Genomic DNA, 23,330 nt, shown 5'->3' on the forward strand with positions numbered 1-23,330 from the left:
CTCTGGCCACCAGGGTGTGCTGTTTCCCTGTGTCTGTGCACGCCCGGGAGGCTCTGTGTGTCCCGGAATCAGTATGTGTGTCCCTCATGGTACTAGGGGGCAGTGTGCTGTCCAAGTCGGGTGGCTCCCAGTATACAGTTTGCCAGTTTGTCTGCGTCGGTGGGGTGTGGCTGGTGGCATCCGGGCAGTGCCAGGCAGAAAGGCCCCCACCACCCTGGGTACTGACTGGAGAGGCATTCTGTAGGGCCACCCCTTCCCCAGAGTCCCCATTCCAGCCTTGAACAAAGCCTAATTTGTAGGTCTGTGCAGACACAAGCTGGGACAGCCAGGCGCACAGCCTAGACTTTGGCTCAAATTCCTTCCTTCAGCCCGAGAGGAGAGGTGGGGTGGGGAGGAGAGTCCACGCCCTACATATCCTTTTCCGGTACCACAGCGGGCAAGAGCCAGAGCTCTCAGGTTCCAGTCCCTCTTCACACTTCCTCATCTGTGTGGCCTGGGGCAAAGTCCTTCTCTCTGAGCCTCAGTTCCCTCATCTGTGAAATGGGAATAATTGACGTCTCTCTCAGAGTGGTTGCTAAATGAGAGACCATGTGTACGAGGCCTAGAAAAAGGCCCAAAGCTGTTATTGTTATTGCTGTTACAGCTCTGTCATTATTATTACAGGCTTCCACCCAGTCACCAAGATAAGACAGCCCTGGGGCGGGGAGAGCATCTCCTAAACGTGGGGTCCCTCCATGCCCAGGCATGGCCCCTCACCGGGCTCTGGAAGTCCCCGCTGCTATCTGACCTGTGGTGCCTCTCTCTGCAGTATGTGCATGATGGCGGCGTGGAGGACCTGGTGAGGCCCCTGCTGGCCATTCTGGACAGGCCTGCGAAGCTGCTGCTGCTGAGGGACATCAGGTGGGGAGGGCTTGGAGGCAGGAAGGGCATCCCCGATATCTCCCCTAACCTCTCCGGGGCTGAAGTCCCTCCAGGCACCTCCAGAACTGAGCCTTGACCACCCATCATCTCTTGCCCTCCCCCAGGGGTGTGGTGGCCCCCACAGACCTGGGTCGCTTCGACAGCATGGTGATGCCTGTGGAGCTGGAGGCTTTTGAGGCCCTCAAGAGCCAGGCAGGTCAGCAGCCAGGGGGCAGGACTGTGGATCCTGAGCCGCAGGTGGGGCCGGGGGGCGTGGCCTCCCAGCCGAGAGGGGCAGAGATTGCCTGGGCCCTTTCAGCTGGGCCCATCAGGGAGCCTTGTTCCTGACCTGCTCTCTTCTCCAACCAGTTTGGCCTCCTGCCTTGCGACCAGCCCGGCAGGACACACCGCCCAAGCGTCACCTCATCACTCCTGTGCCTGGTCAGTCAGAGTCCCAGAGCCCGGGGAGGGGGCACACCCTAGGGGGGGCTGGGGGAGGGAGAGTGAACCTTCCATCCTTGTCCCATTGTGGGCTGTTGTGGCTTCAGAGGTACGTGTGTTTCCCTGAAGGAAATCCCTCGTCTGCCAGAACCATTTTCATCATGTCCACTCACCATCTGTACTCTTATTTACTTAATAATTTTTAAAAATTTTTAAAATTAATTAATTAATTTTATTTTTGCTGTGTTGGGTCTTCATTGCTGCACGCGGGTTTTCTTTAGTTGCGGCGAGTGGGGGCTGCTCTTCATTGTGGTGCGCGAGCTTCTCATCATCGTGGCTTCTCTTGTTGTGGAGCACGGGCTCTAGGTGCACGGGCTTCAGTAGTTGGTGGCTCGTGGGCTTCAGTAGTTGGTGGCTCACGGGCTCCAGAGCGCAGGCTCAGTAGTTGTGGCGCACGGGCTTAGTTGCTCTGTGGCATGTGGGATCTTCCCGGACCAGGGCTCGAACCCGTGTCCCCTGCACTGGCAGGCAGATTCTTAACCACTGCGCCACCAGGGAAGCCCCTTAATAATTGGTTTTAAACCCACTCACTTTTTAAATCATCTCATTCTATGCAATAACCTCTGAGAAATTACCAGCTTGGTGTGGGAGTCATATTTTTACTTTCTATTGTAATAGTCACTTAAAGAAAACTGTAACTATTACAATAGAAAGTTTTAAAATACTATTACAATAGAACCCGGGCACGCTGCCACAGGGCCTGAGCAAACCCAGGCCTGGGTTTCCCTACACCAACAAAGGCAAGGACTGGGGTCTGGCAAGGTGGTCTGGGCTGTTGAGGAGAAGGCGGCCTGACCTTGGCCCTCTTCCCCAGACAGTCGTGGAGGCTTCTACCTACTTCCTGTGAACGGCTTCTCAGAGGAGGAAGATGATGAGGAGCTGAGGGAGCATCTGGGGGGCCTCCAGGTCTCCCTGGGTGCCTCTGCCTCCCGCCACCCTCATAAAGGGATCCCCCCTCTCCAGGATGTGCCAGTAGATGCCTTCATCTCACGCAGAAGCACCTGCACACCCCCTCCCCAGCCACCCCCCGTGGCTCCCCGGCCCCCAAGGCCTAACTGGCTGCTGACAGAACCCTTGACCCTAGAGGGCCCTCGGCAGAGCCGGAGCCAGGGCCCAGGCCAGAGCCGCAGCCGCAGCCGGGGCAGAGGCAAGTCCCCCGGACGCAGGCGTTCCCCATCCCCGGCACCTATCCCCACTCCCAGCACAGCCATTGGGCGCTACCACAAGCCTCGGAAGGCCAGGCCTCCTCTGCCACGACCTACGGATGGGCAGGTGGCCAAGGCAGGGGGCAGTCAAGGGCCCGCTGAGAACGGAACCGGTGGGACAGCCGAAGAGGCAGCCATGAAGGTCCCCAGTGGGGAGCTGAGGACCGTCACGCTATCCAAGATGAAGCAGTCCTTGGGTGAGTGCAGGCGGGACTGCACCTGCTGCGGGGCGGGGGCTCTTGGGTGTGGGTGAGGTTGGTGGGCTTGGTTTTGGGGTATTATTAGGGGACCTGGGACTAGGGAAAGAATCGGGGTGTTAGGATATAGTTGGGAGGGTCCATATTTGGGAGGTTTGGGGTCTAGAGTGAGTTGAGGATTGAGTAGTAATAGAATCTGGGGGTTTGGGAAAAGTTGGGGGCTCTCTATTTGGGGATGGGTCCTGGGTTCTCCTGGGAGCTCTGGGCTTTAGGGGTGTGGCTGCACGGTAACCCAGTGTTTCTTCCTCTCACTAGGCATCAGCATTTCTGGGGGCATTGAGTCCAAGGTGCAGCCCATGGTGAAGATAGAAAAGATCTTCCCTGGGGGCGCCGCCTTCCTCAGTGGGGCCCTTCAGGTGGGTGAAGGGCACCCAGGCCCACTCCCTAGACCCAGAGCTGAATTCTGGCAGAGGGTGGGGCTGGTACATGCTCATCTTCCAGCCAGACATGTTTAGACCAGGTCATGGGAGGAGGCTTGGGAGCAGCAGGGTTGGGCCTGAAGGATGAGCAGACCTAGGGAAAAATCTGTCCCCTCACTCCAGCCTGCGCCTGAGGGTGGCCCATCCTGTTACACCGCTAGCCCCAAGGGACAAAAGGCAATTGTCTGCACCCCACCCTGCCCCCAATCGGCTCTGGACACAAAAGTCCCATTGTCCAGCGCCTCCGCCCAGAGCCCAGATGGGGAGTGTCCTAGCTAGTAGAGGTGAGAGGTTGGGCGGTGGTGTGGGGTTGACCTGAAGAGGGAGGTCTGTGATTCTCCCATCCCCATCCCAGGCTGGCTTTGAGCTTGTGGCCGTGGATGGAGAGAGCCTGGAGCAGGTGACCCACCAGCGGGCAGTAGACACCATCCGCCGGGCTTATCGAAACAAGGCTCGGGAGCCCATGGAGCTTGTGGTCAGGGTCCCCAGGCCCGACCCACTGCCCCTACCCTCTGACTCATCAGCCTTCACTGAACAGCGGCTTCCTGGTGACCACTCCCCTGCCCACTGACCCCTTGATGGTATTCCAGCTACCTCCCACTGGCTCCCAGAACCTCCCATTAATGCCCTTCCCACCCATACCCAGACCCCTCCCGCTGATGCCAGGCTTCTCCAGCTGACCCCCAGCCCAGTGCCCTCTCCCGTCTTCCAGCCTCCTGATACGAATCCCAGACTCTCCCCAGCTATCCCATAACTCTTCCCACGGACCCCAGAGAATCTTCCTGCCACCCCCTGGACCTCACCTACTAACCTCTTCAGGCCTCAAGAACCTCCCACTCCTGCTTGCCTTGCCTACTCCCAAAGCTCCACACTGGTGGCTCAGATCCTCTCCCCCCACATTCTCCCTCCCCACTTGTCACTAAGGCTCTGCCCATTCCAGATAAACTTGGTGTCAAGGACAAGGTGCTACAGGGCAGCTCTGTCACCAGCTCACTACCCCCAACCTCCCAAGACAGGAAGGGGGTTGGGAAACCCAAGGTCTGGAGCTTAGGATTGGTGTGCACTTTCTCATGATTCCCCCAGTGAGGGACACAGGCACTCTCAGATAGGGCCCTCAAGGGGGTCACTGCATCCAGCCCCCAGCCCCAAGCAGTGTTCTGTGCAAGGGACAGGATGGGAGTCTTTTCTAGTTTCTCAAACCCCAAGAGCCCATTTCATGTTGTGGTTCCACTAGGACCTCAGATTTTCTGCTGGATTTGTCCCTCCCCCATCACCCTTTCTCCCCCGAAGACCTCCATGAGGGGTAGGGGACTAGCCAGCAAATAAAGAGGGCATGGGGGTCAAACAGGTTCCTGTAATCTTTATCTAGCACACTCATCTTTTTCTAAAAACAAACAAAAAATTTTTAATTTTTTTCTTTGGGTTTGTACAAGAAATTTACAATGTGAAAAATATACAAGTGAAAACAAGGCCATAAACCTGGGTGTGGGGAGGGGGCCACTTGGTCACAAATACAAATAAACAAGACATTTCTGAGTTCTTCCTTTGGTCTGACTATAGCCCCCTTACCCCAGGAGAGAGGCTGCAGAGCTGGAACCTGGGGATCAGACCCCACTGCCAGCCCTGTCCCCCAACATGGGCAGGGTGGGGGCAGGCACATCTGGAGCAGCTGGCGCTGTTTGGCTCTCTCTGGCTGTGTGATGGGGAGAATGTGGAGATGAGGGAGCCCCTTCCTCCTCCCAGCCCCCTGGCCGGGTGGGCTGGAGCGCTGGGGGTGAACGGCGTTGGCAGAGTGGCAATGGCAGTAGTTGGTGAGTCAAATAGGTTGAGTGAGTAGGAGCCTCTGGGTGACAGTGAACACAGGGACCTTCAAGGAGTCAGCCAAGTCATAGGGCAGCCCCGAGTCCTTGACAGAGGCCCAGAGGCCTGGATCACAGGGGACAAGTGGCCCTGGGGCCCTCAGACTTCGGGGCCCTCAGTGGATCTGAGGCTACCATCTGCATTCAGTAGACCTCCCTGCAGCGCTGGATGCCAAGGCCCTAGATTTCGGTGGCAGTGATCTCCTCCAGGCAGATGCAGGGAGCTGGCTCTGCCAGGCCCAGGTCCGCGAGTTCCCGGGCCTCCAGCTCCAGGCTGAGCTGCTGCAGCTCCTGCTCCAGCTGCCGGTTGCGTCGGTACATCTGGATGTAGTTGTGCTGCAGCTGCTTCTGGTAGCGGATCACCTGCTCCTTCTCCGCCTGCCAGGCCAGCCGCTCCTCCTCGAAGCTGTCCCGCTGCTCCTCGCCTCGCCGCCGCTCCCGCTGTAGCTCCGCCCGGAGCCGCTCCACCTGGGCCCGCAGGCTGCCCCCAACCCCGGCTGCTGCCCGCTGTGCCTTGGCCTCATCACTCTCTGCCAGGAGGAATGGGTCAGCAGTGGCAGGAGGCACAGGGGGTTCCCGGAGTCCGGCCGCCTCGGTGTCCAACTGCCCAGCTTTCTCCCGCAGCCGCTCAGCCTCCTGGCGGTGCCGCTGCAGCTCCTGGGAACAGGCCTCCAGCTCCAGTTCCCGTGTTCGGGCCGCCTCCTGGAGGCCCCGCGCCCGGCCCTCACTGACCCGCAGCGCCGCCCGGGCCTCCCGCAGCGCCACTCGCAGGGCCACCAGCTCGCTGCCCTTCTGCACCAGCTCTGCCTGAGATTCCTTCAGTTGCTGCTTCAGGAGGGAGATCTCGCCTGACTTCTGGCACACCTGGGGGTGGGAGATAGTCAGAAAGGATGATGAGAAGTGTCCTCCCAGGGTGTCAGGCCCTGACATCATGCTGGGCATTTGGGGAGAGGTGGTTTGATCACTATACCCATTTTACAGATGGGTATAATGAGACAGCTATTAACTGGCTACGGTGGAATATAGACCCAGATCTTTTGCTTTCAAAGCTGGGGTCTTTAAACCATTATGAAGCAGCAGCGCCCTGGGGACTGGGTGGTGGCGGGTTTGGTAGGAGTGGAAGCAACTGAGGGCAGTGCCCACATTTCCTGCTGAGAGGCACTACAGTATCCTGGTGAAAAGCAGAGACACTGGAGCCAGACTGCCTGGGTTCAGATCTCAGCTCAGCCACTGACTAGGTGTGATCTCTGGCTCTAGCCTTTCTGGGTCTCCCTTTCCTCGCCTATAAAATGAAGATAGGAACAGCACCCACTTCACAGGGTTGTTACGAGGATTAGAGAACACACTCTACATTACATGCTTAGAATAGTGCCTGTTGAGCAGCAAGCACTACATTCTCATTCTTATTATCGCGGGAAGGCAGTGGATGGGAACGTTACTGGCTACGTGAGCCCTTAGACCAGACCAATGAGGAGACCAAATGTGGAGGCCCAAGAAGACCCGCACCCAGAAAGGGAAGTCAAAGGGGGAGCCTCATCTCACAAAGGTGAGGAAGGGGAGGCCCTCTGGGGGTGGCAGGTGAGGGGGTGTGGCTGGGCCCCTCCTTTCAAGGCTTACCCACTCCCCACCCCCACCCCCCTGCCAGAGGCCCTGCTCCCTGCCCATCCGGGTCTGGCCCACCTCCCACTTGGTCTCCTCCAGCCGTGGCCCGAGCTCCCGCTGCTCCCGCTCGAAGGTGGCGCAGCGCCGCTCCAACTGCTCACGTTCCTGCAGCAGCTGCGCAAAGTCATCCTGCAGCTGCCGCTTCTCCTGCTGCAGCTGGAACACCTGAAGCTGCAGCAGCTGTTGGGCCCGCTGCGCCCGCTGCGCCTGGGCCGCGCCGTCCTCTCGCAGGGCCTCGCGCTGCCAGTGCCGCTGCCGTTCCTCGTACACCTGTGGGAGAGAGGGCAGGCCTGGGTCCTGTGGCTCCCCCAAACCTCAAGCCCTGGCCACCCCCAGCTCCCCAATCACCGACTGCCCTGGCCCCCGTCCTGGGCTCAGAGAAGGTAGATTCCATTCAATAATTACAATACCAACAGTAGCAACTACTTTTAGGAAAAGCGACACAACAACAATAATAATAGCAAGCACTTATGTAGCACTTCCCAGGTGCCAGGCATTAGTCTAAGCACTTTACACCCTTCACCCTACTTAATCTTCATGATAACCCAGAGGCCAGGAATATCCCCATTTATCGATGAGGAAACTGAGGCTCAGTACAACTAAGTAACTTGCTCAAGTCTGAAGGACAGTAAATGGTGGTGCTGTGTCAACCACTCTACAGTGTAAACCAGACAGCTGGGGTGGGGATGGGGTCACACTGCAACAGCCTGACACCTGCCCCTCAGCACAGACAGAAATGCTTCTTGTATTCCCAGCACCTGTGGATGTCCTGCCATACCACCCCCGTCACTGCCACGGACCACACCCGGCACATGGTCACCTCGCTCTCGTCCAGACTGTCCCGCAGCTGCTGCAGCTCTGCCTCCCGGTCTCGGAGCTTTCCTTCCAGAACACAATGCAGCAGGGCCTCGTCCGAAGGGGGTGGAGGGGGTGGAGGGGGTGGCGGGGAGCGTTCCCCACAAGAGCTGCTGTCAGGGGAGGCCCGGGGACCGCTGCCCAAGAGTCCCCCGGCCATGCGGCCCCCCAGGGAGCCTGTGCTCTTGCTGGAGGAAGATCGGCCGCTGTCTGAGTGGGAGGGCCCAGTGGGGACCCCTCGGGCTGGCCCAGGCAGTGCCCCCCGCCCAGGGCCGTGGGAAGGCAGGTGCCCGCCTGGGGAGTTGGTGGCTGGCTCTGCACCCCCGGTGCTGTAAGTGGGCAAGCTGGACAGTGAGTTTCGGCCGGAGTCGGATAGAGTCCCCGATGGACAGCTGCTGGCCCAGCCACTCAGTGTCAGGGGTTTGTCGGCAGCCGAAGAGGAGGAGGAGGAGGAGGAGGAGGCAGGGCCCCCAAACAGCTGCGTTAGGCTGCCTTGGCTCCCTGACAGTCCGGTGGCCCGAGGACCCAGGAAGCTAGGTAGGGATGGTGCCCCTCGAGGTTTGGGCAGCACTGGCTTGAAGGCTGTTGGGCGGATCACAATTTTCTCCATGTTCTGAAATGAGGTGCCACTTGACAATGGGCATGAGGCCACCCAATCTTTCAAAGCCCTTATCATACTCCCTGCCCTCCCATCCAGGGTCCCCAATCCCCATATATTAATAACAATTGCTACCACTGGATGAGGGCCTCCTGAGTGTCAGCTTTATGTCAAGCAATTTCAAACGTTCCTCTCAAATCATTACAACAGCCATACAAGCAAAATATTATCACTGTCTCATACACAGATAAGGAAATGGAGGCTCAGCAGAGTTACGGGCCTTCTCAAATTCAAACACATTGTTTTAAGTATAAAACAGTATTTCTAAGCAGCTAACATTTATCGAGCACATATTACGTGCCAGGCACTAGGCTAAACACTTTACACTCGTTATTAAATGTAATTTTCCCAACAATCCTATAAAAGTTGACCTATTACCTCCATTTTACAGATATAGGAACTGAGACTCAGAAAGGTTAAATGACTTCTCTGAGGTCATACAACCAGAATGAGGCAGAGTTGGGATGAGAACCCAGGTCTGGTGAATCTGGAGCCCACACTCCTTCCTCTAAATAGGTCTCCTAATTTCAGCTTCTCCAGGGGACCCCTGATTCCACCCAGGCCCCAAAGGAAGGGCTGGTCCTCACCTTCTCCAGCTTTCCGGAGACAGGGATGAGCTTTGGTGGGGGACCGCGGAGATGGGCATTGCGTGCCCGCTGCTCTCGGGCATCTTCGATGTCACTGCTTGGGCTGGGGGGTGACTCTGTCCGGAAGTCTTCATTGACGTAGGTAAAGTTGGTGCCAGGGACAGCCTTCCTGGGGGGCACAGCTGGGCACAGCGGCTCCTGTGCCTCATAGCCACCCTGTAGCAGCCCATCCTGCTGGCGGAAGAAGGTGGGCCCAGGGGGACCGTGATGGCGGGGAGGAGCCGGCCCCCCAGGGCAGGGCCGGCCTGAGATGAGGCTGCTCACGCTGCCCATGGCTGGAGCTTGTGGGGCAGTGGCGGCCTCAGGAGCGGGCTCCAATGGCACCGGCAGCGTCTGCACAATGGCCATGGCAGCAGAGGCTCAGGCCTGGCCAAGGGCCTCCAGGGAAACCTGTGAGCAGGGCAGTGGTGTCAGTCTCTCCATCTTGAGCTTCCTCCCTATATAAGGTCTTGAGTCCCTCCTGGTCCTTTGTCCCAGGTCAAACAGCCCCCTGACATCAGTAACAAGCACTGATACCCTCCCCCCAAGGCATCCCCTCCGAGTCTTGGCAAGAACCTCAATTATCCCTGGGCCCCAGGCCACTGCCCAATTCTGGTCTGAACAGGGCTGAGGACTGAATCTACCAAGCGGGGATGATGAAGGAATGGGGCCCCACAGAGGCCAGGACTCAAGTTAGGGAGGGAGCCCTCTCTACCAGCTGCCAGCACCAGTCCTTGGTCCCCTGGGACAGGTGGCCTCATTAGAGGCAGTCTGGGCAACCTCAGGGGTGCAGTCAGCAACTCAGATGGTAATTAGGAAACAAAGAGCTAAGGCCAGGCAGTGCCCAGCCTCCCCCAGCTGGGCCTCAGTTTCTCCCAGACAGACAGGCGGCAAGGTTGGAGCTGGTCAAACAAGAACTCAGAGCTCTTAGGGAGCCCACAGGTACCCTCTGGGGTCTCCTGCCTCCAAGAGGTGGATGCAGGCTCATGCCTGTTTCCATGACAACTAGCCTCACCACACCCAATCAGTCAGGCCTAGAGAAGCCTACACAGACCCACTGCCAACCCCTATGAAACCTTCTAGCTTTGGACATTCCCCAGAGTAACCCCAAGGGGATGAGGATAGAAGCTCTACCATCACCTCTGGCAGCTGCTCCAAGATCTTATTTCCCTGGAGCCCAAGGAAGAGGGCTCCACCTCCCCAGGCTCTGCTCCTTCCTGGAAGGGGACAGCAAGTCTCCACCCGGAACTCCCTCCCCAGTCCTGAGGCTGAAGACCAGGACTCAGGCATCTGCTGAAGTCATCATGCAGAACGGGAGCCAAGAAGTGGACAGAGAATTGCGTAGGAGTAGGAGTGTATGCATCTTACTTATTTGTGCGTGTGAAACTGTGTGCACAAGAGCGTGAATCTGAGCACTATGTTTGAAAACTTCATGGATGAATGTGAGTATATATGTTTGGATAGACGCATTAGTACATTCAGATATACATGCATATATATGTGAACTCATGTGCATATCTTACAAAAGTGTGTGTGTAAACAGGGTGTCTCTCTCAGAAGGTATGTGAAAGTTACAAATGCATACATAAGTGAATTTGTGGTGTATGACTGTGACTATGTGAGAGAATACGTTTGGTTAGATGTCCATTCACATATACATGAGTTTATGTATCTTACACAAGTGTGTGAGTAGGAAATGAGGGTGCACAAGTGTGTATAGAGCACCGTGTGTGCATGGGAGCATGTGTGAGAGAGGGTGAGAGCCTGGGTGGCACACAGGGCCAACGGAGTGAGTGGGAGCCTGGTTTTTGTCACTCACTGGATTGTGGGGAGAGGAGAGACACGTGAATCTTTGCTTGATCTGCTCTCCTTCATTCTTGCGTGTGTTCCGTTAAGTCCGACCGCCCCCCCCCCCTTCCCGCTCAGGTCAGAAGATCTGGAGAACCGGGGAGGTGTCCAGACTGAGGAAGGAGGAGCTGGGAGCTGGGGGTGGGGGTGACTGGTGTCCACGGAGCAGAGGCAGGGGCTGAGTCCACCCCACAAGTGCCAGCCCTGAGCAAAGCCAATGGAACACCCCCTCTTCTGCCCTCTTCCAGATGACTCCAGGGCCTGGAGGAAACAGTGGGGAAGGGGCTTCTTAGGGGGCCATGGAGGCTGGCATCTCTGTCTCCATTTCCCCACTTCTGTGAGCACAGAGAAAGTGGAAACTGAGGGGAGGAGACAGAGAGATTCAGACAGGGACCCAGAAGACAAGAGACAAAGACTGAGAGAGGCCCCAGGGTCAGGCAGACCCAGTGAGCCGGGGTCCCTGCGCCCCACGGAGCCAGGAGCCCCTAAACCCAGAAGAGACACTGAGCTGGGCCCTGAGAGCCAGACACCCAGGGAGCCAGCGCCAGGCGTCTGGAGAGCCAGGCCCAGCCAGCCCGGCTCCTGCTCTTGGAGCCCGAGAGAGAAGGAGGGGCAAGTGGAGGCTCCATTTTGAAAAGTGCGTTTGTGGCTGTAGGAAAGGGACCCCTAGCTCTCCCCAACATCCTTGAGAAACCGCTCCGGCACAGCACACACTCCCCCCGCCCAGTGGGGACTGCTGAGGGCTGGGTCCAGCTGGGGTCCGAGGGAGGTCTGGCCTAGGTTCGAGCTCCCACAGACCTGTTTTGGGGCCAGAAGAGTTCGGGAAAGTCTCCCCCTCACCAAACTCCAAGGACCATCCAGCGGGATCAAGTCTGGGATCACGAGTTCCCATTCCGAGACCGGAAGCCGGGAGCCCCCAATCCACCCTCCGGAATCCATCCACCCCCTCTGACCCCCGCAGCTTCCATAAAGTGGGGGCAGCTGTGGAAGGCCGCCTCCTCACGGGACCTCGGCCGTGCATAAGTTGGGGTCACCCCCAGGTCGCCTCCCAGCCCCGGCCCCCCCCTCACCTCCACCGCGCTGCTCCATGCTCAGCCCCGGGCCGCCCCCAGCGCTCCACAGGCGCGCCGCCCGGCTCCAGCCCGCGCGCCGCTACTCGGAGAGGCCCGGTCCGCCCCGGCCCCGCCTCCGGGGAGCCCCCGGCCCGGCCCGGCCCAGGCCCCGCCCGGCCCAAGTGGGCGGTGCAGCGCGGGGGAGGGTCCGAGGGGCGACCCCGCCCCCGGGGCGCGGATAAGCGTAAGCACCCCGTGTCACGCGTGTCCGGCGAGGCGCACGCACGCAGGGGCTACGCAGCGGGGCTCAGGTTCCCTCCCTCCGAGGAGCGTTGGCTGTGTGTCTGGAGGCTCGGTCGGCTCAGGACTAGGCGGCGGCGGGTCACCCAGTACCCCTACCCGAGCCCCGGGGCCAGCGGCTGCTGATCATTGTTCGAGCACAAAGGGCCAGGCGCCGCGGCGGCCGCCCTTCCCCCTCCGCTCCTCTGGTCGATGCCAACCCCGCCCCTCCCCCCGACACACTCTCCGGCTTCGGAGTCCAGAGAGGGAGGCCGAGGGTCAGCTGCCCCCCACTCTGGGCCCTGCGCCCCAGCACAAGTCGGGGGCCGAGGTTTGGTGGGTGCTTGCCCCACCCGCAGCGGGTTGGAGGAGGCTCGCTTGGATTTGCGGAGGCGGCGCCACCTAGCGGCCTATTCGGAGAACACGCCCAGTCACCCCCAACCTTGGGGGGGTCCCTACCCGACTCCCCAGCACTGTGCCCTCTCCCCCGAGAGCCCAGGCCTTCCCCGAGCGCGGCTCTGTGCTCCCCAACCTTCCCTCCGAGTCATTTGCTAAGAGAGAGGTCATTGCTCGAGAGGCAGGCCCTGGGCCCCCAAAAGTCACTGGGGTGAGCTGGTCCAAACTTACAGGCCAAGCCTACACGAGCCTCACAGCCGACAACATTCCACTGTCTTCTCAGGGTCAGGGATATTCTCACCCTCTGGCAAACAACACTGTCTTAACACCCACACGATATTTCCCACATTCAGTCTCACACAGCCACAATCACACAGTCTGTCTCGTCCATCACAAGGTTCCATGTCCCTTCTTGCCATAATCTTCAGGCCAACTCACAGAGATACACTCGGTGTCACACGCCTAGTTGTGCACAGCTCGAGTTTCTTCGCACCCAGTCACAAAATCTTAAACACACTTCGTCTCCTAAGCATTTTTCACACTGACAGTCTTATTCACAGTCACAAAGACAACTTCTTACACATACACGTTGTATTTCACAAACATTTTAACACATAGACTTGCCCGTAGGGGTCTCTGTGACCTAGTCAGGTCAGCTGATGCCCGCACCCCTGGGCAAGGACAGCCTCCTGCCCCCTAACCCCGCCCCCCAGGGCCAAGGCCCGCCAGAGCTCCTCTGCCCCAGGAAGGAGCATTCCCCCCCCCTTCCAGGCCACAGCCCTGGCCGGCTCTCAGCTCTATTTTTAGCTCTATGGAAGGGGTTGTTTTTCTTTCTTTCTCCCTGGAAAGGGAAACATAGCCCAGCCACCCTCAGGCTCACCCTAGACCCTCTGCCTCACAAGAACAGACTGAGCCCCCCCCCACGTGGAGACCCCCTCTGCTGGCCTAACCCTGATCCCAGCCTCCTGGGACACCAGGAGCCTCCTCCCCTTTCTGGCAGCCTGCCCAGAAGCTCAGGCAGCAGCTGGGCTCAGCGTGTGTGTAGAGGTGGGGGGTGGGGCAGGGAGGGAAGCCGAGGGCCGCTGCCCACTACCTCATTCCCTGGAGGGAGGGGGGCCGTCCTCCCTTCTACCAGAGGGAGCTAGGCCCACTCTGGTATTGAGGGGATGTGTACGCTCATGCATCCTCTGGGGAAGGGGACTCCCACTCTTGCATGAGTGGGCCTTCTGCTTCTACTTTGGGGGTAGGAGCTCCCAGTTCTGCAAGGAAGAGTGGTAGTAGGAAGGGGACCCACAGGCGCTCCCGCAGCTGCTCCCTGGGCTGGAGGACCGGGCGGGGGCTGCTGTACACTGCCATCCAGAATAGCACCCCCTTCAGGGATACTTTCAGGATGGGGGCACCATGTTCCGGAGAAGGAAGACGAGGAACCCAGGTAACCCCACCCCAGCGCAACAGTCTCTGGTTCTCCTGCGCTACCCCAACTCCAGGGGGCGTAGTGTTCCCATTCCTGGGGGAGGGCTTATCACCTCCAGGAGGAGAATGAAATACAGCCCGGCAAGGTACCTAGCAAACTTGCCAAGTACCGCGGAGGGAGGTTCCCGCCCCGAGGCTGGGGTGGGGGGAGCACAGCCCGCTGGTGGGCGAAGCGATCACGTGCTCAGCGCCTGTTTACGTCCTGGTCTTCACCTGCGGGCGGCAGGGAAGCAGGAACGTCCGGAGGTGTCCCACCCGGCCCGCCCCCATCCGCGGTCACTGGGCGGCTTTTTTCTCCCACCCCAGTCAAGTATGCGACAGCAGCGCGCCCTGCCCGCTGGCGGGGGGGGGTCCTCGCGGGCCAGTGGCGCTGCTCCACGGACTACTAGCGTTAACTCACTGGGCGCGTCCGCCCCGGAATGCACGTGTGTTCGTGTGTCTCCAGTACGCGTGTGTGTCTGTGTGCACGCGTGTGTGGGCCCGTCAGTGTGAGTTTCCGTGTAGGTTCCCTGTTCAGACTCCTGGCCTGCGGCCCCCGGACCGGGGACCCCCCCTCCTCAACCCCAATCCCCAGCTTCCCCAGATCGGGAAAGTTCGCTCCGGGGCGGGGGTGTGCGGCAGGCGAGAGTTCCTGCACCTCCGCGGCCCCACCACTCACCCAGCGCCACCTGCACCGCCGTTCCAGCTTCCGCCCGGCTCTCCTTGCCGCTGACCCGCCAGCTCCCAAGCCCGCTCCGGGTTGCGGACTCCCAGCGCCCGCCCGGCCGGGCTTGGTGGAGCGGGGCGGGGCGGCTGAGGCCGCGCCCCCGACCCCGGCAGGGGATTGGTCTGCGCAGCACCCCCTCAACAGCCGACCCAGTACCCAGCCCAGCTGTGCCTCGACGGTGGCTCGAGACTGCTTCTCTGGCCTCTGACTTCACAGCTTACTGGATTTGGCTTTTGACTTACGAAGGGGCCAGTGGCGCGACAGCCGAGCTAAGCTACCTGGCTGCCCTAACCAAGTTGGCTATGGGGCTTTACTGCCACCCTCCTCTGCTTTGTAGGGAGCCCACCTTAGTCCACTCTCAGCCCACCCCCCAGACACGGGAAACCCCTGGGAATCAGACAAAGAAGGCTCGGGTTTCACCAAAACAGACCCCGCCCTTCCTCACACACACCTCACGACTGGGGCTGCCGGAGCAGAACCAGCGTCTCCCCCTCCCCTGGAGTAGGTGTCCGCCCAGGTGAGTAGGCTTGCCAGTTCTGGCCCCTACGGAGTATGGCCAGGTTTCTCTCAGGCTCATAAAGTTCCACCCACAGGCACAAACAGGAAGTTGACCTGTATTGCAGGGAGGTACCAAGGGCTCCCACCCTCCATGGCACTCAAGGCAGCCTGTGATGTCTACAGGTATCTGGGCCATATTTGCAGCCTGAGTACTTGGGCAGCAGGAGTCCTGTGAGTTTAGTCCCTTCTCAGACCCATTCCCAGTAAAGGGATGGAGGACCAAGGCTGCCCCTCACAGGCAAGTGTGACAATGAATCTGAGGACAAGGCTGCAAATCCAGTTGGACTCTGCTGGTCCAGGCTCTTCCTCAGCTCTCAAGAAGATTCTTTTTTTTTTTTTTTTTTGTGGTACGCGGGCCTCTCACTGTTGTGGCCTCTCCCGTTGCGGAGCACAGGCTCCGGACGCGCAGGCTCAGTGGCTATGGCCCACGGGCCCAGCCGCTCCGCGGCATGTGAGATCTTCCCGGACCAGGGCACGAACCCATGTCCCCTGTATCGGCAGGCGGATTCTCAACCACTGCGCCACCAGGGAAGCCCCAGGAAGATTCTTAATGTCCAGCTGAGCACAGGCAATTTGCCTCAATTCACCCTGGCTACATACAGGGACAGTGACTCCCAGGGATCTTACACAGGACCCAGGGATTAACTACTGCTTTCTAGGCTCCAGGGACTCCTGAACACACTTTGGGCTAATTTTTTGCGGGGGGGGGGGGCTAATTTTGATGTGAGGAGTTTAAGGCAGGTGTGGAATGGAATGTGTTCGTGTAGCGTGTGGGGCTGGGGGAGCATTAGCTTCCCCTTCCCCCCATTCTGGTTTGTGCAGTGGGGGGGTATCTGCTAGGAGGGTGGGGCAAGACAGGCAAGTGTGTATCTATCCCTCTAACCCCAATTCACACAGAGACCTCACAAAAGTCCCCTAATGGAAATCCCTAAAGGATTTCTTGAGAATACACCAGGCATCCTAGGGAGACCAGAATATAGAACCCACATCCTTATAGGTAGGACTGACCTGGTGGTGTGCATCTGGAAGGCATGGCTGATGTTCAACGTTATAGACCCTGGATGAGGCCTAGACCAGCCAGCGGCTGGGAATGATTACTGCAGGATTAGGAGGCCTGGCTCCAGCCAGTCTGGGAGAGACCCCCAAGAAGGGAGGCCCTGGAGGAGGCCCCCCCTCCCTCCCCCCCAGAGAACAGCTTTGCTCCAGGGTGTTTCAGGAGACAACTGTAGCCACAGTTCTCACACACCACAGACCAGAGACCCCAGACCATTCCACAGGGTTCCAGAGCCCCCTCTTAGGTTGACAGGGAAACCTTGATAAAGCAGCCCTGCTTTCAGGAAGCAGGAACCCCACTGACCCCACCACCCTTTACAAAAGGCTTCTCCCCAGCCCCCTTAGAACATCTTGCATTCTCATCACGCTTGCAGGCAAATCTAAAGGGAAACAGACTTTAGGATATCAGAAGAAGTGAGATGGGAATGTGTCACCATTTAGCAATATTTCTTTAAAAATTTTATTAGAAGATTTCTTTCTTTCTTTTTTAAAATATTTATTTATTTGGCTGCACTGGGTCTTAGTTGCAGCAGGTGGGATTTTTTTTTTTTTTTAATTGCAGCATGTGGGATCTAGTTCCCTCACCAGGGATTGAACCCCGGCCCCCTGCCTTGGAAGCACCAGAGCCTTAGCCACTGGACCACCAGGTAAGTCCCTTAGCAATATTTCTGACAGGTCTCTGGGTAAGTTATCTTACAACCTCCGGCAGGGTTTCTTAAAAATGAGGAGTCCTTTCAGCCATAAAAAGAAATGAAATTGAGTTATCTGTAGTGAGGTGGATGGACCTACAGACTGTCATACAGAGTGAAGTAAGTCAGAAAGAGAAAAACAAATACCATATGCTAACAAATATATATGGAATCTAAAAAAAAAAAAAGGTTCTGAAGAACCTAGGGGCAGGACAGAAATAAAGACACAGACGTAGAGAATTGACCTGAGGACACAGGGAGGGGGAAGGGTAAGCTGGGACAAAGTGAGAGAGTGGCATGGACACATATACACTACCAAATGTAAAATAGCTAGCTAGTGGGAAGCAGCTGCATAGCACAGGGAGATCAGCTCGGTGCTTTGTGACCACGTAGAGGGGTGGGAGGGAGATGCAAGAGGGAGGAGATATGGGGATATATGTATACATATAGCTGATTCACTTTGTCATACAGCAGAAACTAACACACCAATGCAAAGCAATTATACTCCAATAAAGATGTTAAAAAAATAGTTTCTGCATTTTTAAACAAGAGCCCCAGTTCTAACACACACTAACATAAAAGTTGAGAGGGTGCAAGAGGAGGGAAATGTACAGGGGGCGGGGTGGCCAGATAAGAATATGCTGAGCTTGGGTCCACGATGAGAGGTGAGTGGCTCATGTCAGAGGGACAGCTGGTCAGGCAAAGCCTTAGGCATGGGGCCCAGTGACCCACACCGCTGCCAGGGATCACATGGAGATCCTCAGGGAAGACAGAGATAAAGAAGCACCATCCTGTCTTCCCTAGGCCACAGAGAGATGTAAGGGTGTGCATGCATGAAGACCCTTTAATACCCCTGCTTTCTTGGGAGTGCGCAGCTCAGACAGGGTGGGGAAGGGGACCTATCTGCTCCCAATTCAAAGTGAGAGGAAAATCCAGTTAAAGACTGGGGTGACACCTAGTGGTCAAATAAGAAAAAGCACAGAAACAAAGGCAATGGAAACTTTTTTCAGTAAAACTGGAAAAGGCTCTACAAAAAGTCATGATTGCAGCCACTCCAGCAGTCCAAGGCAGCATACCATGGAATGAGTGTCTAGGTGGCAGGCACCCTGGGCTCACAGCTCCCTTCCATGGCTCTCTTCCAGGCTTCCACCTTTGTGGCTGTCCCTGGTATTATAAGGGCTGAGCACCTCAATCCAATGGTATTAAGCACTACCTCAGGGTAGGCTCCAGAGTGGGGAGCAGAGGAGATTGGTATCCACCATGTCACCCCTTGGCTCTGAAAGCCTGGGCTGGAGTTTTGGCAAGAAGTCCCCTATCCCCCTCCAGCTTCAGGGGGCCTGACCCTACTGCTTTTACCTCAACGTGCTCATTCCCACCTCAGGGCCTCTGTATTTACTTTTCCCTCTGCCTAGATTCCTTTCTCCAGATGTTCACATGGCTCAATCCTAGTTCTTCAGAGGCCCCAGCTCAAATGTCCTCTGCTCAGGGACACCTTTTCAGATCTTAATCTAAACTAGCCTGTAAGCATTATCACATTACTGTTTTTCCTTTAGAGCATTTTTCACTATCTAAAACTATGTTTTGTATGTATTTATTCATTGCTTGTCTCTTCTACCACATTGCAGGTTCCGTGGAAGCAGAGACCTCACCTGTCTTGTCAGTGCTATATTCGCAGGATGTAGAACAAAACCTGGCACACAGCAGGTTCTCAAATATTTGCTAAATTGAATTCTCTTGCAATGAAACCCTGCCCTAGGCTAGGTCCCTCAGATTGAGAAGGGCCCATAGGTCACAACTACAGGACAGGCAGCCCTAGCAGAAGACTAAGAAAGAGTCTCTACCCCAGCCTGTCCTGGCAGGCTCGTTTCAGCGTCCAGCTCTGCAATGCCTTCACCTTGAAGGCTTGGAGAGGTCTGGCTTGTTGGGGTTGGGGGCCTTGTCAGAGTGAGTCTCAGAGATCTGGGGCACAGCCCCCTTTTTGCCAGAAGAGGGCTTTTTGGCCACTAGCCCATTGTCATCCTTGATCTTCTTGAGCCGGGTCTTGCTCTTTGGTGGTATGGAGAAGGTGAGAGAGCTCTTGTTGAATTCAAGTGGGAAGACACCTACGTCTCCATCAAAGCGGTTCTTGGACACCTGTAGATACCGTTTCCCTGGCCCAGTTGCCAGCCTCCTGTCCTGCAGGATCAAAACATTGTCTGCTTCCTGGCTTGCCTGGGGGATAAGGGGCAGAAGGAGGAAGGAGCAGTGAGAAGACATATGAGAGAAGCACAAAGGAAGGTTGAAGGTACAGGGAGGAATAGCAAGAATGGGGGAAGGGAAAAGTACTTCCCTCATCACCAAAGCCCTTTGAACTACTGACCAGAATGCTGGGGCCACTTAGTCTTTAGTCTTTTAGCAACAACCCTGTTGCTATCCCAGATTGTGTACATGCTGTTCCCTCTGCTGCTAACACTTCTGGCTCCACAGCTCACTCAACCCGAGCTCCTTATCATTTAGGTCCTGGTCTAAATGTTACACTTCATCAGAGAGACCATTCTTGATCCCTGTAAATAAAAAAGGCACTACCATCTTTCCACTTCTGTGTTATTCTCTTCCCCAGTTCCATATCTGTTCCATGTAGCACATAGTTTGTGTGCCTTGCCCTGTACTCCCCGTGCCCAGCCCAGGCCTGGCGTGTAACAGGCACTCAGTGAACCACCGGAAGCTCCAGGATCTGGCTGGTCCCGCTGCCCAGAAGGCCCTCCCACTTATTTGCTTATTTAACACCTATTGTCTGACAAAACCCAACCCAACCTCTGTTGACACATCTAGGAAGTCTCCCCCCAGGCTGACTCAGATGCCTTTTCTCTTTTCTCCCAATACCTGTGCTGCCTATCATAGCTCTTATCATACTGAGTTGTAATCACTGTCTCTTTTCCGTTTTTTTTTTTTTGGATGCGCCACGTGGCGTATGGGGTATGGGATCTAAGTTCCCCAACCAGGGATCGAACCCATGCCCCCTGCATTGAAAGCACGGAGTCTTAACCACCAGACCACCAGGGAAGTCCCTCACTGTCTCCATCTTTTCCCCATAGAAAATGTGAGTTCCTGGAGTACACGGAGGGCAAAGGACCAACCATTATCAGCCTTTGTATTCTAGCACATGTGTTCCTCACGTCATGGCCCCAGAAGCAAGCTGCCTCCTGCCTGTTCCAGATGGACAGTCAAGATGATTTAAGGCCAAATGAGGGCTGTCCCTGGTCACACCTGCCCCCTCTACTTTCCATAGCTTGAGCTCCTCTAAAGCCCACTTACTTTGGCTGAGCCAAAAATGGATGCTGTCTGTAGTTCTTTATCATCATCTTCCTTCCGGGGGTGAATGACCAGTGTCACATGGCAGCTACTGTCTGTGGCAAACTTCCGAAAAGCCCCGATGATATAGTCTTGAGCTGCAATCCTACCCAACAAAGAGGTTACCAGACACAGAAGGACAAGAACAAACACATACTCCTGATTCGTACACATCTCCCCACAAACCACCAAAACCTCACTCTACTTCCCTCTACCCAAGGACTCACACTTAAGTCCCTGTCCAAACTTCCCACTGCCACACCCCACACTTCTACAAAGACAGAAATACATATGGGATGGTATGTTCCTGCACATATGTCAGAAAACAAGAGTACAGAGTGTCTGCCCAGAGGCCAGCTGCCTGAGAAGATGTGTGTTTAAGTGGGTTACAGCTAGACAAGAGGAGGATGTCACCTGTCTGTGGACAGCTGCTCATGACCCATCATGAATTGCAGATTGTCGATAACCACATGACAAATGTCATACACGTAGACTGCATGTTGCATTGTGTCTATTACAGTCCTGGGAAGAGGAAGAGACAATGAATTCAAGAGTCAGTTACAAGTAATCTCCAGACCATGGCAGTCAGAAAACTCTGTTGGGAGTCTGTTCTCCCACCCTCCTATTCTTTGAAAGCTCCAGGCCTGGGAATCTCACCTGATGCTCTGTTGCCCATGAAAAGTCATGAAATAGAGGGGCAGGTCCTCAAAGCGGTCGGCCCACTCGTCATATTTGTCCAGTTGGTCTTCCAGTCGCCCCACAGCGAACTGTGTCAGCATGACCCGGGCTAGTCTCACGTTGCTGATCTCAAAGCTACCCCATAGCGTGTTCACTCCCTGGGTACACAAGTCCAGGGCATATTCACTGATGAATGTCGTCTTTCCACTGCCTGTCGGCCCTGCATGGGGGGTTGAACACAGACCTGGGTGAGGAGTAAAGCCCTACCCTTGAAACCAAGACACGAACGGAACTTCAAAGTTGGGAGGGGAAGGCGCCTCTTCAACATTTACTGTAGGCCAAACCCACATGCTTCAGTCATCTGACCCTCTGCCCCCAAACCCGCCCAAGCAGTGATTTCCCAAAGGGTCACCTGTGAAGACTGTCAGCTCGCCCTTCCGATGTCCCTTCAAGAGGCGATTGAGGTCGGGGAAGCGGCTCCAGCGAACGCCAGCTGCCTGCTCCACATTTGACAGTTCTCCTAGCACCTCCTCCCGAAGCTGCCGGAAAGACACGATAGACTTGTGCCAGGCAGGCAGGGCGGTACGCAGAATACGAGAAAGATTTAAGCCTTGGTTCAGAGCCTCCAGGGGAGAGGGCTGCTGGTCCCCAGGCCGCACCAAGGAGCATCGTTTGGGGTTCAGTTTTCGGGCGAACAATTTGGCAGCTTCCCAGGACCGAAGGTCATCCCCCAGCCAGAGCACAATGCGTCGGAACTGTTCAAGGTAAGGAAGCAAGGCAGGGGGTAAGCAGGCTGTTCCTCGGGGTAGGGCAAGGGTGGGCAGCCCTGTGGACTGGCTCAAGGCCAGGCTGTCCAGCTCACGACTCGTCAGCACCACCTCAACATCTCGACGACTGATCAGGGGTAACCCAAACAGGTTGTGGAAGGCACCAGGCTGAGGGATGGTGGTCTCTACATAGTGCACTCTGTCACCCTGGCCTTTGGCCCCTAGTAGCTTCAGGCCTCGTAATCCCAAACCTCCAGGGGAGAACCAAGGAAAGACAAGGCTGTGAGCAGGCCGCAGGTAGCGCACACTGAAACGCTTGAGTGTGTCATCTGTCACTTTGGTGAGGCCAAACATCACGCGAGCCAGCTGGGCCTCCTCTGGTTCAGGCAGCTCCCAGAGAGGTACGGCTCGGTCCCAGATCCTCTGGATCTCCTCACTGTCCTCAGCTTCTGGGGCCTCACTAAGCAGGACCCCTTCTCTGGCCCCATCCCCTTGCCCCTCCACGCTGGCCTGGAAGTCTTCCCAGCTCCCCTCAGCTAGACTGGTCATGCAGAGAAAGCGGCCTGTGGTCTTGTCAATGAAGAGGCTAAAGGAAGTGGCAGCACCAGTCTCGTCCATGAGCTTCGAGGCCCCCACAAACGGACTAGGTGCCCGCACGCAGCTGTGCCCATCCTGGAAGGGGATCCCATGGGCCCGCAAATATTGCCGGATTTCAGTTGCAGTTACAGGCAGCACTGGTACCTCCAAGGCGGCGAGAGCCTCCTTCTTGTACCGTCTGCGAGGAGGGGCCGGGGCCAAGCTTCGTGGCAGGCCCCTCCACCCCATCCACGGCCCACGCAGTGGCAGCAGGATACGGAGGGGGTACCTACTTCGGAGGAGGACCCACATTCCTAGTCAAACGGGGGAAGTCCCTGCTTGAAATGCCTTAGGTGCCCGGTTCGGGTGCCTTCAGTACTAGGTCAGACCCTAGGGATCCTGCACGCAGCTCTCTTCTCCCTCTGAATCCTCTTAAGCCCCTCTACATTGCCACTTCACACCTATGCCAGAGGACACGGCCCTTTCACATCCGCGTCCCTTTGGCTGGTTCCCTACCTCTGAGGTCCTCCACAGCTGCTGCCCCCGCCGCCTCCCCTCTGCGCCGCCCCTCGCCGATGCGGTTTTTCTCGATCATCTCCTCGCCACTACCGCCCCTCCACTGCCCCTCCTCGTCGTCCTCATCTTTGCGGCCGCCTGCGTCCCTTCCGTAGTCCCTCTCCTCCGGGCCCCCTGCTAGAGGACCGCTCCGCCGCTCCTTCCCTCAACGGGACACCAGGCAACCTGAGCGCCACTCCTTCGCTCCCGCCGAGCTCCTCGCTCAGAGGGACGCCCGCCGCGCCTCCGCCGCGTGGCTTTCTCGGCTCCACTATTAGGAGCTCCGCCGCTCCTGACCCCGGCCCCTAGTCACCACTCTCGTCTTGCCCCCGTCGCCTGCAACATGGGTCACTCGCGCCACTAGCCACGGCCTCGGAAACAAAACTGCCGCGGCGCCAGTGTTCCCGGAAGCGGAAGCCTCGGGTTAG

At 57.0% G+C, this 23,330-nt stretch overlaps 3 protein-coding genes and 1 long non-coding RNA gene across 8 annotated transcripts in view; 2 read left to right on the forward strand and 2 right to left on the reverse strand.

Annotated features, from left to right (window-relative positions):
• PDZD7 (PDZ domain containing 7) overlaps positions 1–4,822 on the forward strand; it is an 18,398-nt gene extending 13,576 nt beyond the window's left edge. The window contains exons 12-17 of the mRNA XM_059053088.2: positions 809–900; positions 1,026–1,117; positions 1,270–1,341; positions 2,216–2,803; positions 3,119–3,219; positions 3,638–4,822. Coding sequence (XP_058909071.1) covers positions 809–900; positions 1,026–1,117; positions 1,270–1,341; positions 2,216–2,803; positions 3,119–3,219; positions 3,638–3,853 — 1,161 coding nt within the window. The 3' untranslated portion in view covers positions 3,854–4,822. The remainder of the gene's footprint in view (positions 1–808; positions 901–1,025; positions 1,118–1,269; positions 1,342–2,215; positions 2,804–3,118; positions 3,220–3,637) is intronic.
• Positions 4,662–15,080, reverse strand: LZTS2 (leucine zipper tumor suppressor 2). Of its 4 annotated transcripts, none has more exons than XM_067024862.1 (5): positions 14,649–15,080; positions 8,904–9,353; positions 7,624–8,271; positions 6,822–7,073; positions 4,662–6,005 (listed from the first exon to the last, which is right to left on the reverse strand). In XM_067024862.1, exons 2-5 carry the CDS (start codon positions 9,309–9,311, stop codon positions 5,322–5,324), a joined length of 1,992 nt encoding a protein of 663 aa, XP_066880963.1. In that variant the 5' UTR covers positions 9,312–9,353; positions 14,649–15,080; the 3' UTR covers positions 4,662–5,321. The 4 variants fall into 4 exon arrangements, with proteins under 4 accessions (XP_066880963.1, XP_058909073.1, XP_066880965.1 ...); XM_059053090.2 differs by lacking the exon at positions 14,649–15,080 and adding an exon at positions 11,861–11,980; XM_067024864.1 differs by lacking the exon at positions 7,624–8,271 and having other exon boundaries at positions 14,649–14,765.
• Positions 13,590–19,565, forward strand: LOC136793515 (uncharacterized). Its single transcript, XR_010838848.1, has 3 exons — positions 13,590–13,949; positions 16,870–16,954; positions 18,622–19,565. It is a non-coding gene; the product is annotated as an uncharacterized lncRNA (long non-coding RNA).
• Positions 16,754–23,286, reverse strand: TWNK (twinkle mtDNA helicase). Of its 2 annotated transcripts, XM_067024861.1 has the most exons (6): positions 22,864–22,932; positions 21,417–21,543; positions 20,984–21,224; positions 20,741–20,848; positions 20,291–20,432; positions 16,754–19,207 (listed from the first exon to the last, which is right to left on the reverse strand). In XM_067024861.1, exons 3-6 carry the CDS (start codon positions 21,103–21,105, stop codon positions 18,887–18,889), a joined length of 693 nt encoding a protein of 230 aa, XP_066880962.1. In that variant the 5' UTR covers positions 21,106–21,224; positions 21,417–21,543; positions 22,864–22,932; the 3' UTR covers positions 16,754–18,886. The 2 variants fall into 2 exon arrangements, with proteins under 2 accessions (XP_066880962.1, XP_058909550.1); XM_059053567.2 differs by having other exon boundaries at positions 21,417–23,286.
• Positions 23,287–23,330: the final 44 nt, after the last annotated feature.

Source organism: Kogia breviceps, chromosome 2 (genome assembly GCF_026419965.1).
Source record: "Kogia breviceps isolate mKogBre1 chromosome 2, mKogBre1 haplotype 1, whole genome shotgun sequence".
Classification (NCBI taxonomy): Eukaryota; Metazoa; Chordata; class Mammalia; order Artiodactyla; family Physeteridae; genus Kogia; species Kogia breviceps.